General features: G+C 40.7%; 1 protein-coding gene across 1 annotated transcript in view; it reads left to right on the top strand.

Annotated features, from left to right (window-relative positions):
• scn8ab (sodium channel, voltage gated, type VIII, alpha subunit b) overlaps nt 1–12,573 on the top strand; it is a 57,188-nt gene that overhangs the window by 2,476 nt on the left and 42,139 nt on the right. Inside the window, exon 2 of the mRNA XM_083939035.1 lies at nt 2,562–2,905. Within this exon, the coding sequence (XP_083795161.1) occupies nt 2,618–2,905 (288 nt within the window). The 5' untranslated portion in view covers nt 2,562–2,617. The remainder of the gene's footprint in view (nt 1–2,561; nt 2,906–12,573) is intronic.

Genomic DNA, 12,573 nt, shown 5'->3' with positions numbered 1-12,573 from the left:
ACAAATATGTTGTATCGAATAGCATGGCTATCAGCCAGCTGGGGAGAGAAATTAAAATGTTGAAGGAGCCTGGAAAGATGCAGTAGATAATAGGGCTGGGCAAAATGTTCAGAATATTCTATCCCGATATATGCAATTTCATATCTCAGTAACGATATATGTCATGATATAGCATGGTAATGCCTGTTTATGTATTCTCTACGGAATTAGATACTTTAATTAGTTTAAGAACATATTGCAAAATTAACATACTCTGCAAATATCTATGGGATCAATGCAGTTCAGCTGCTGGTGTTTGGAAATTGGACATTATCTATTGTTTTGCCGATATCTGGGCCCCCTCCTGGGCAATATGACAATTTTGATTATTAAACCAAAACTGACATTTTCAAATAATATTCCCTCAGGTATTTCAGATAACATTCTCTGAGAAGTTTAAGGTAATATGCTCGTTATAATCAATTCAGACTGTGTAATTGTTTATCATGATATCTCGATATATGATTTCATCATGATATGATTCAATTAAAATACAATAAATCACTGTATTGAATCATCGTCCAGCCCCAGTTGATAATCTTACCGTTTAAACAATTAATCAAGGCGCCAGAGGCTGAATGATTTCGTTCTTGCAATCATTCTTTTGACAAACTAAAACTCTTTAGAATGCTTAATTATCATTCACTAGGATTCAAGACACCAGAATTCACACTGTGGCCTGTGTTGGGTGCACTGTTTCTATGATAAACATGGGCCAGGTGACATTTGTTTTTAGTTTTCTAAATCCAAGAAAAGGACCAGGTTGCTGGAATTGTTTGTCACAACAAAACAACAAACACAAAACAACAACACATGTTTAATACGTATTTAAAGTCAGTTCAGTCAGTTCATCCTCCTTCAACAAATTATTACGCAATCAAACCCATCTGTTCTTTTCTTTATCATAAATCCTACAAACATGTAGCACTACACACTTTGCTAACTTAGGGCACTCTCACACTGTTCATCCGTACCGTGCCCAAGCACGTGTCACGGCTAAAGTCTAGTTCGTTTGACCAGTGTGAGTGCAACTGTACCACGCCTAGGTGCGGCACGCTCGCCGGTCACGGCCCGTTTGGGAGAGGTGGGCTTTTGTAAAGCACGTTTGAACATGTAGGAGCACGAGCGTGCGCATATGTACGAGCATGAGCGCGAGGCCTACGGCAGTTCTGACGTCAAAAAAAAGAAGGACGGACCATGCGCAGACATTTAAAACAATGGCGGCTAAAGGTTCACGTTGGTGTGATGCGGAGGTGGAGTGTTTACTGCAGACTCAGTCAGATGAAAATATTCAAAAACAGTTTGACAAGACACAAAAACTCAAGGTCAATGGAAAGATTTGTGAACAAAGCGACGCATCGCGATGACGTCAGTCAATGCGTGTGACGTGTTACGGCGTGATGACGTATAGGCAGACAAGAAGCATTCCGCCGAGGCCCAGGTAGTGTGATTACAAACGGGCCTGGGCCGCGGGGGGAGAGGGAGGGGGGGACAAGTACCCTAAAGCACGGGGCACGGTACGGATGGACAGTGTGAGTGCGCCCTTATACATCTAGCATTATTATTGGATGCTTTACCAATGTTGATAGCTAAAGAACAAAATGGTTAATGACTGTTATATTTGTTGATTTTTTTTCACATTTAGGTTCAGCTGCACAATTTTTTTAAAGAGAGTTGATGACAATATTTAAGTTTTAATATCTGTCTCTCTTGACTTTAGATTGTTTGGCTGATAGCATGTAATATCCTGTGTGCAGGAAGCCCCTTTATTTTATATCGTTTGTTGGTGAGAGCTGTTTGGACTCAACCAGAGAGACCTCCAAGCTAATGTAGTATTATTAATGAGCTTAAAGCTGCATAGAGCTGCAGGCCTGCATGCCTATACTCAGTGAGACCAGCAGTGCTACCAACACATTCACAACATATTCCTATTCATTGAAACACAACTCTAAATGCTTAATTTTGGTATGGTTAAATACAAAAGAAATTAATGAAACCTTATGAAAGAGAGAGTCAGACGGATGAGTTTCTGGTGGGATAAAGAGCCCATCATTTGTGAGCATAAACACAAGAATAATCAACTTGATATGGCTTCTTGTTGTTCATAAAGATGAGAGCTAAATAGGATTCAGTGCTGTCTACTGTCGGTGCTGGGTACCGGAGTTTAGGTCATTTGGGTTGATGGAGAGAGCAGAAATTGTGCCTACTGGCCCATGTTCCAAATGTTTCGACTTTTTTTTTCCAGCCCTATTTTGCTTTGTTTGCGTTCCCTGGCAGAACTAGAAAATTCCATCTGTAAGGCTTATGACGACACTGAAACTGAAAAGGATGCAAATGTCTAACAAATATGTATACGAATTTAATTATAGGCCTCTGTCCAGTCATTCATAAAATGACAGTGACAATTAAAAACACTAGACAACATTATTTTAAAGGAGGATTTTGTTGTACCTGTCACTTTTCTAATTGATCAATACCATATGCTCACACTTTCTCACCCTGTGTCCTTCTCTTCCTCTCAGAGTTGAATGCCTGGGATGGAAAACAAATAAAGAGGAAATAGCTGCAGGATGAAAACATGGCCGCACCGCTTATGGCACCCCCAGGACCTGACAGCTTCAAGAAATTCACCCCGGAGTCGCTCGCTAACATCGAGAAGCGCATTCAAGAAGAGAAGAACAAGAAGCCACCCAAGCCCAAATCGGACAGTAGTCACCGTGACACGTATGACGAGAATGAACCCAAGCCCAACAGTGACCTGGAGGCTGGGAAGAGCCTGCCGTTCATCTACGGCGATGTTCCTAATGGAATGTCGGGCACACCGCTGGAGGATTTGGACCCATACTATATCAACCTGAATCTGAAAGTGAGTTGTCACACATGCCAAATGCAGTAGTCAAATGAACAAAGCATTTGCTTAATGTAGTTGAGAGCTTTATACATAGTGAGGACACTGACAGATGTATTCTTTAGCTGTTGTGCTGAGCATTTGAATGAGGTTGGTCTTTACTTTTCATACGTGAAATTGCCAGCATTGTGAACTAGACATATAATAGTAATATGAAATATGCTGTCATAAAAGATTCATGTATCATTCAATTCTTTCAAAATGAAAGTTATTTTGTTCACTACAGAGATGTGGATAAGATAATGGCAAAGATGACCTTGAAACATTTAGAGCTTTTGAGTACTTTTTAGTCCCTTCTACAGGGGCATAAAGACAGCCACTGCATCCTTACATCATACAAGGCCTGTGAGTTTCTTAGTGCACCTGAACAATGAAAGCAGAGGCAGAGGGACGCAGTGACTAGTAGTGAGACCTCAAAGGAAAACTCAACAGAGGGAACAGCAAACATTGTAATATTTTGACACCGGCGCTCTCGTCCAAAACCTTTCACACACTGAATAACGGCCGTCATCTTCCGCCGGCAGGGGATCCTAGTGCAGTTACTGATCGACTGCTTCTCAGAAAGACACTTTACATGTCCGTGGAGGTCGTCCTTCATCACAACTATAGCAAACTAAATTATTTTGTAACAAAACACACTTACAGATGACAAATACTCTGTCCAGGAGTAGGCCTGTCTTATGGCTTACCAGCATGTATTCAAGGCAGTGGAATTATCATTTTTATCATGTATTTCAGGTATTTATGCAGTTTAAAGTTATAGGTACAGCACTAATTAATAGACATTTCGGCCGTAAATGTACCAGTTAAACCATCTTGGCTGATTTTCAACTACAGTTCCCGGGCAGGTCCCTGGGACCAGTATTGCTGTGCTGTTATATATAATATATATATATTCAATACGAGTGAATGTAGTGTCCCCGGCTGATTGATGGTCGGATTCTTTAACTGATGGTTCACAAGTGTTTATTTTTGAGCAGAATAGATGATACAGTTGCTCCATTAAATCTTTTGACACCTTGAAGACTCTGAACACGCCGTGAACACACCATGAACAGACCGTGAACACACCGTAAGAGCTATGGAATGAAACAAAAATATATATATTACCATCTATGTAATAGCATGTTCAACAATATCAAAATGAACTGTCTTTTACAATCATGATGTATCCCCTTTTAACCTATTTTAGCTTAATTACAACCTCAGAATAAACAAACATATCTAACTTAAAAAAAGATATTTTAACTGTTTAACTGTTTGCAGCTTTAACCTCCAAAAACTGTTATTAATGCACACAAAAATAATGCTGTATTTATTAAATACTAGCAAGCAGTTTACTGAAATAATCGTCCCCTTCAGAACAACAGATGCCCTGAATCATGCCAAAACAGCGTTATTAATGGCTTAAAATACACCTGTATAAAACGATGCAAAGCAATAAAAGGACATCACATTTTGATTAAGCATTAAGCACCACATTAAAACAAAATGATGACAAACCTTGTGCACTTATCAGCCAGGTGCTAAACGAACCTGTTTTCTTAACCTTTTGCCCTTTTAATAGACCTATTTGCCGTGCACTTAACTTCATGTAACTTTGTCAATTTTTCTTTTCAGGTTACACTCTATCAAAATAAAAGCACAGACCTAAAAACAGAAAAAAACGTAAAAATAAACTCATTTTAAGAGATTTCTTATGAAATGAATACTTATCACAACTACACATTTTGGGAGTATGCTGTGCTATATTGAAGGTAATTTACACTCCCACCAAATTATGAGTGATTTTCAAAACAATATGGAGTGCAATGCATGAATAATTTCTAAACTCAGTGTGACCTTTCACTCTTAAGACTTTAGTCTATGAGAATGTCCATGAATAAACTCTTCATATTCTAAAGGATAAAGCTGTGGAGGAAAGAGGGTGGTTAAACAGTCTCTAGGAGCAGGATCAGTTTCTGCACTGGACGTTTGATGATGGATGGATTGCTAGAACGCTGATCCTCCTTTCCCATCTTCTGGTCTCCAACACAAATCTTTACTTTCATCCATCTTTATCAGTCACTGTATATATTACTTTAGCCAACTTCCACTCGTTTCGTGACTCCATGACGATGTCACCCACCGTGAGATTTCTTCTAGGAGTATGCCAGGGCTGTCTGGTGGCAATATTAAAGAGGTATGTTCTTCTCCAACGACTCCAGTATTGCTCTGCAAGATGTTGAACATGACGCCATGTCCTCTCTGATGAATCTGCCAGGAGGTGTGTTAGGGTTGTGAGGGTTTTCATGGTGAGCAGGTGAGTGGCCGTTAGTGTCTCTGGACTCTTTGGATCACTCAGGTTGTCTACTATCAGAGGACGACTGTTCAATATGGCCATAGCCTTATACAAAAATGTCTGCAGCGAGGAGTCATCCAGCCTGCCTGTTGAGAGTGAAGAAGTAGAACATTCCTCACCGTTCTAATTTGCCTCTCCCATACCCCTCCCACATGGCTTGAATGAGGGGCATTCATGCTGAAATCACACTGCCTCTCAGCCAAAAACATCCAATTGCTCAAGAGCTTCATTTAGCTAATTTTTAGCCCCAAAGAAATTAGATCCTTGATCAGATCTTATCTGACATACTGCTCCTCTTATGGCAATGAAACAACGGAGGCCATTGATGAAGGCATCTGTTGACATGTCGTCCAACATTTCAATATGGATGTCTCGACAGCAAAGGCAGGTGAAAAGGAGGCCGTATCACTTTTGCCCTTTGCGTCCTTGTTTGGTGAAGAACGGACCGAAGCAATCCATTCCAGAGTAATTGCATGGAGGTGATGGGTCTACAAGCTCTGAAGGCAGATCTGCCATCCTCTCTTCTTCTGTAACTCTCCTGAGTTTCCGATATGTAACACATTGATGCAGATGTGCTGCTGCTGCTTCCTGGGATCCAGTATCCATTTGATCTGATCTCATTGATTTTCATGACATTGTGCAATTATCATCTTGGTGATGGCATGATCTTTTGGCATGATCACTGGATGCTTAACTGAAGTAGGGATAGATGCATTTTTCAACCTTCCTCCCACCTTGAGGGGTCCATCTTGATCAAGAAAGGTATCCAACTGACGCAGTTTGCTCTGAGAAGAAAGTGGAATAGTCTTACTGAGCAACTTTATCTCTACTGAGTTTACTCGTCTCTGTAGGTCCTTTATGATGATGCAGCGCGCATCCTTTCGTTCCTGTACAGTGCTGTGATCTGTTGACTTATCACCCCTTGCATGACGGATGAGGTGAGCGATGACTTGAGTTGCTTTTGACCACAACAAAAAGTTTGACAGGCGATCAGAAAGACTCACTTGCTCGGATGTGTGTAGTGTCTGAATCCTTTTGACTTCCAGATCTCCAATCTGTACTTGATGATGACATCTACTGCTAGGGGTATCTCCTCCTCCCATAAGAACTGGGGTCCTGAGAGCCACTGTGATGTGAGAATCTCACTTGCTTTTAAACTTCTAGAGGCAAGATCTGCAGGGTTATTGTTGGTAGAGACGTATTTCCACTGCCGTGGAGCTGTGCTGAGGTGTATTTCCTGTACTTGGTTTGACACAAACGTGTGGAAATGACGTGCCTTGTTAGTGATGTACCCCAAGACCACTTTGGAGTCAGTCCAGAAGTATCAATATCGGCCAAACCAAGCTCCTCCTTTAGGGTGTTGCTTGCTTCGACTGACACAACAGCAGCTGTCAGTTCCAGTCTGGGGATAGTTGTGACTTTAATAGGAGCTACTCTGGATTTTCCCATAACCAGAGCACAGTGAACATCTTTATCTTCATTTACATGTCTTAAGTAGGAACACTGGCCATAACCATATGTGCTTGCATCGGAGAAGTGATGTAGCTCCTTTTTCAGGACTTGTCCAAAGCAAGCAGGCACATAGCAGCGTGGCATGGTGATTTTCTACAAGTTTGCAAGATCATTCTTCCAACGTTCCCATACTGGTTGCAGTTCACTGGGGAGGGGGGTCATGCCAGCTTGTGCCGTGCCTGCACATATCCTGAAGCACCTTTTTTCCCAGTGAGCAGAGAAGGGGCAACAAAGCCCAGTGGATCATACAGAGAGGCAACTTTGGATAGTATGCCACGTCATGTTGCTGGCTGGTCTTTTAGGCAGACACGAAATCTGAAAGTATCTGATTCAATATGCCAATGGATATTGCATTAAGGTTGACATGTTTCCACCAGAGGAAAGTAGATAGTCTCTGTTGGCTTCACACACATGGAACTGATGAAACATCTTTTCAATGTCACAAATCAGTGCTACGTGGTGCTGTCTGAATCTGATGAGTACACCGATTAGGCTATTCAGCAGGTCAGGGCCTGACAGAAGATGATCGTTCAGGCTTGTTCTCTTGTACGTAGCGGAGCAATCAAAGACCACACAGAGTTTGTCAGGTTTTTTGGAGTGATAGACTCTGTAGTGGGGAATGTACCAATTCTCTCCTTCCTTTTCTTGATCATGTACCTGCCTCACCCCTTCAGCATCCTTTGGCTGGATCCTCGGCCACTTTGCCAGTTTTTCTCTAAACGCTCTCTGTATAATGAAGGGCTGACCACACCTTTTCGTTGAAAGGTTCCATGAAGTGTATAGGCGCCGTCATTACTTCTTTAAAATATGCCATCAAGTGTCTTTTGTGCTGGACCTCCCACATACTTTGTCAGATAATGCAGTTTGTCATCTGAGGAAGTATTCCTTTTGTCTATGAATGAAATTAATGAGGCTTTCCACTTGATGAACTAGACTGGGTCGCAAGTGAATAAAGATGGTTCTGGATTTGGGAGCCTGTTCATAGTTATGCTATCTTGGACTGCTTGAGCCAGGTAGGTCACATCTGTCTGTGAAGGTGATGATGTTGTTGGGACATATGTGGACTGCTGGATGGGAGCTGAAGACACAGGTTGCTGTATGAACAGCGGTTGTTGTTCACTATTGCTGTGATCAGCGGAACAGACACTAGCTTCCTGCATTGCTTCTTGGTTATAGGTTACCAACCTATCTTATGTCTTATATCCTTTTCTGCCTTTGGTATTTCTAACTCACGTTTCTGAGCTTCAAGATCTTTTCTCTGCTCTTCCTCTAGGAGTTGGATTTTTACCTTTTGTCTTTCCTCCTGAAATATCACTTCATACTCTGCTTCCTTTGCTGCTAAGTCTGCTGCTGCATCTGCCCTTTTAGCTGCTATCATGGAGCTCACAGAGTGTTGGCTAGAGTGTCGACTTGAAGGTGAGGCCATGGATCCATAGATGGAGCGAGCATAGTCTCTGTTAAGCAGCTCACACACTCGTTGTTTTACTGCTTCACTGTCAAATTCCCCATATATGCCTGCTATCCTTTCATATGCAATCTTAACAATGTCGCTTGTCACTGCTTCACGGGCATCAATACGAAGTCTTGTCTCGCTGGATGGATTAGGTGACCTCTGATTTCCACATAGATACAAATAAAATCCTCCATTCCTTTCTCTAGTGTGTCTACAAGAACCGCAATCTCTTTCTCAGGAATGTCTAATTTCTCTCTAGTCTTTGGTCTTCCATAGTTCATAAAGGTGATTGAGCCTTTTTTCCTTTTATTTGAGCCTCCTCTCTCTGAAATGCAAGCATCTTCTCGGTGGGGTTCTTTGGTGACCTTCGCTGTCTTTACAGATATCCATTAGCTGGTCTGAGTCTCTATTGTCTAGAGGTGCGTTTTCTGATGCTTCCATTTTGTGAGTGGGTGCCACAACCTTAGACCATCACATCGAGTCTCTCCACAGTCATCCTTGGACATGAGTGTGGTGGGACTGTTGAGGTGAAGCTCTTACTGTAGCGCCCCCGGCTGATTGATGGTCGAACTCTTTAACTGATGGTTCACAAGTGTTTTTCTTTTTAGCAAAATAGATGATACCGTTGCTCCATTAAATCTTTTGACACCTTGAAGACTCTGAACACACCGTGAACACACCATGAACACACCATGAACACACCGTGAACACACCGTAAGAGCTATGGAATGAAACAAAAATATATATATTACCATCTATGTAATAGCATGTTCAACAATATCAAAATGAACTGTCTTTTACAATCATGATGTATCCCCTTTTAACCTATTTTAGCTTAATTACAACCTCAGAATAAACAAACATATCTAACTTAAAAAAAGATATTTTAACTGTTTAACTGTTTGCAGCTTTAACCTCCAAAAACTGTTATTAATGCACACAAAAATAATGCTGTATTTATTAAATACTAGCAAGCAGTTTACTGAAATAATCGTCCCCTTCAGAACAACAGATGCCCTGAATCATGCCAAAACAGCGTTATTAATGACTTAAAATACACCTGTATAAAACGATGCAAAGCAATAAAAGGACATCACATTTTGATTAAGCATTAAGCACCACATTAAAACAAAATGATGACAAACCTTGTGCCCTTATCAGCCAGGTGCTAAACGAACCTGTTAGTCGACATTTTCTTAACCTTTTGCCCTTTTAATAGACCTATTTGCCGTGCACTTAACTTCATGTAACTTTGTCTATTTCTCTTTTCTGGTTAACTCTATCAAAATAAAAGCACGGACCTAAAAACAGAAATTAACGGTAAAAATAAACTAATTTCTTAATTTCTTATGAAATGAATACCTATCACAACACATTTTGGAAATATGTTGTGCTATATTAAAGGTAATGTACAGTGAATGCGATTGCACCGCAAGATGTGTTCTATGCAGCTTTTTAGTTTCTCACCCCCTATTTTCATTTCACAAAAATTTTGTATTAAATAAGAAACTGTGTTTCTGCTATTTGACAAAAATACAGTACTTTTATTATTATTTGTTTCTGTAACACTCCTTTCCCGGCACTAGTCCTGTGGTGGTGCAGTAATTAACAACTATTATGTGTATTAGATAATCATTAACCCTGTCTTTGGTATCAAACATGAAACTAGGACAGATTTCACAGCTTGGGCATTTGTATCATTTCTCTCTATTTCTTTTTGTTACATTGTTAATTGCCTCTAAACTGCTTCTTCTATTTTTACATAGGACATTTTGAGTTTGGTGTTGTTTTTTTGAGTTTCAGTGCTTTTGTGAGGGTTGAAACAGATAAACACATCCAACGATAACCTTCTAAAAATCTTAGAACATAACAGCTTTGAAGGTCATATCAGTGTTACCGTTATTGAAGATCATATTGGTTTTTTTTTTACCTCAGAAATAAATCCCCCCTTTTCTGCTGTACTATCACAAACAGCAAAAAGCCCCCCAAAAATATTAAAGAAGATAGTTGGCCCACTTAACCCCAGGCTGTGCCCTTACTGTAGCTCTGCACTAGGGAAAGAGAAATAAGGAGTGAAGGCAGAAGATGGCAGGAGAGGACAAGAACTAAAAGGGCAGGAGTATGCTGTAGTGCCCTTAGCTGTTAGACGTGTGGACTAGCCTGTCTCCTGTGTGGTGGCAGTGGTAATGTGTCCGCGGCCTTTACAGCAGTAAGCAGCCCAGTCAGCAGGACTGGCAATCTCAGCCAGCAGCACTCCCTTGTAGGGCGGATGAAACCATCAAGTGTATGTGCCTTTTCTGATCTATTGATCCATAACCCTAGTTCAGTGGTGGCCACAGGAAGGGTTGCATTCTTGTCTTATTATCCTTCCCCACTTTGCTTATTGCCCAGTGCATACTTTTTTACCTCTCTTACTTTCCTTTTTGGTGTCTCATGCTGCAGAGTTTAACATGGCCTCCTCTCACATGTAGGACTAGGTATCTCCACTGATTTTCTTTTTGGATATTGATTCACAAGGTCCCAATTCGAATTGATTAGATGTATTTTAATTACAATACTAATCTGACTTGGATATAAAAATGATTCGTAGAGAACTAAATCTATAAATGGTTAGCCTGATATCAGATAGAATTGTCAACTATTTACACTACGTTTCCATCTTCAGTCTGAAATTTCCTGCATTCTAACTAATTACCATGGGGGTAGGGGATTCAAATCACAAGAGATTTACGGCCTAACTTCCGATTTTGGGGTATGCTAACTTGAATGTGGATAAAATAATTCAATCAATCAGATAATGATATTGAGATGAGTCATTTCACAGAATTTGCAACCCTCAAAACAATTCATCCACAGTTTTACACATGCAACAGTAGTGACAACAGACGGTAACAACGGAATGAATGGAGTAGGCTACGGAAAAGCACGGCAGAGCCTCTGATGTAAGCATGTTTCACTAACTTGGTGATTGGCTAGTGATGTAAACATGCAGCTTGACAACCCTGTTAGTCCCAACCATGGTGCCGATTGGCTAAACGTTAGTTCCCCCCTCATTGGCTCATCTATGTTTTTAAACGAGAAACCACAGTTTCATGTCATGGTGCCAGAAGAATCAGTCAACTCTGTGGAATGGGTGCGTTCTAAAATCTGGACCCAGGTAGGTAAATTGTACAAGGAACCCTCTAATCTGGTGCTATAATAAAAATATTGATGTGTACATTAAGAACACAGACTGTATAAAATATGGATGTTGCCTCTGTGATGTCACCCATAGGTTTCAGATTTGACAGAATATAGCTCAAAGTCGGCGGCTCCTGTTGGCATACATTTTAGTGCATGTGGCCGTAAAAAACAAGTGAAGTCACAATTTCATGTATTGGGTAACGGGTCTGTGAGAGCTGTATGGAGGCAGTTCCAGACCAAACCCTTTTGGAGCCTGCCTCACGTGGCCGTTCGAGGAAATGGAGTTTTGAAACTTCTGTGTTGGCTTCATTTCTCAGGCCAGAGGTTATCACTTGATCAAGAATTGATCCAAAAGCAGTTACATTAATTTACTTTTATTTAAAGGTATAATGTAATAAGTATCACTTACTGTTAGTAAACACACAGCATTCTGCTCCTTCTCTCCTCCTCGGCTCAAGGGTCAGAGAGAGAGTGAGTGAAAAGAGCCAGCATCGTTCAGTGAGGACAAAGCGTCTAAAAATACGTGGATGATCCTTACTACTTCTGCACTATTGGGCTCATAGAGTAGGCACACTAGAGACTTCCGCCAGCTGGCTACTTATGGTTTAGCACTCTAGCTAACTTGAATGGAGATTAAATGATTTAATTGTTATGGGACCATATGAAAATTCTGATGTTACCACAAATCATTTTGCAGGGGGTTGTGATGCTTGAAAAGATGTATCCAAAGATCTCTTTTGCCATGTAAGTCAGTAGGTAAAAGTCTTTTTGGGCCGCATGGCATCACTTGACAGACACAGAAGCTGTAATACCACCGTTTGGCCACTATGTCAAATTGGACATAGTGCACTTCCTGGGGGCTGGGTGTAAACACCCTCAAATGTCCCACACGTACAAAAAATAATAAGAAAAGAGAAAATCCAAGTTGAGAGTAGGGTCTCTGCAAATACACCACCACAGAATCCTAGTGGGTCATAAGTGATGATTGAGAGGGATTACTTTTGTATTGGTTTATACATTGTTTTTTTAAGGATAATTCTACATATTATACCTTTTAACATGGACACACTACAACATGTGCAACTCTACTGACTCTACAGTCAGTGAGTATTGAGTGACAACAAAAGTGCATACTTA

The sequence above is a fragment of the Echiichthys vipera genome (genome assembly GCF_963691815.1).
Source record: "Echiichthys vipera genome assembly, chromosome: X".
Lineage (NCBI taxonomy): Eukaryota > Metazoa > Chordata > Actinopteri > Perciformes > Trachinidae > Echiichthys > Echiichthys vipera.
This window is presented reverse-complemented; position numbering and strand designations above follow the sequence as displayed.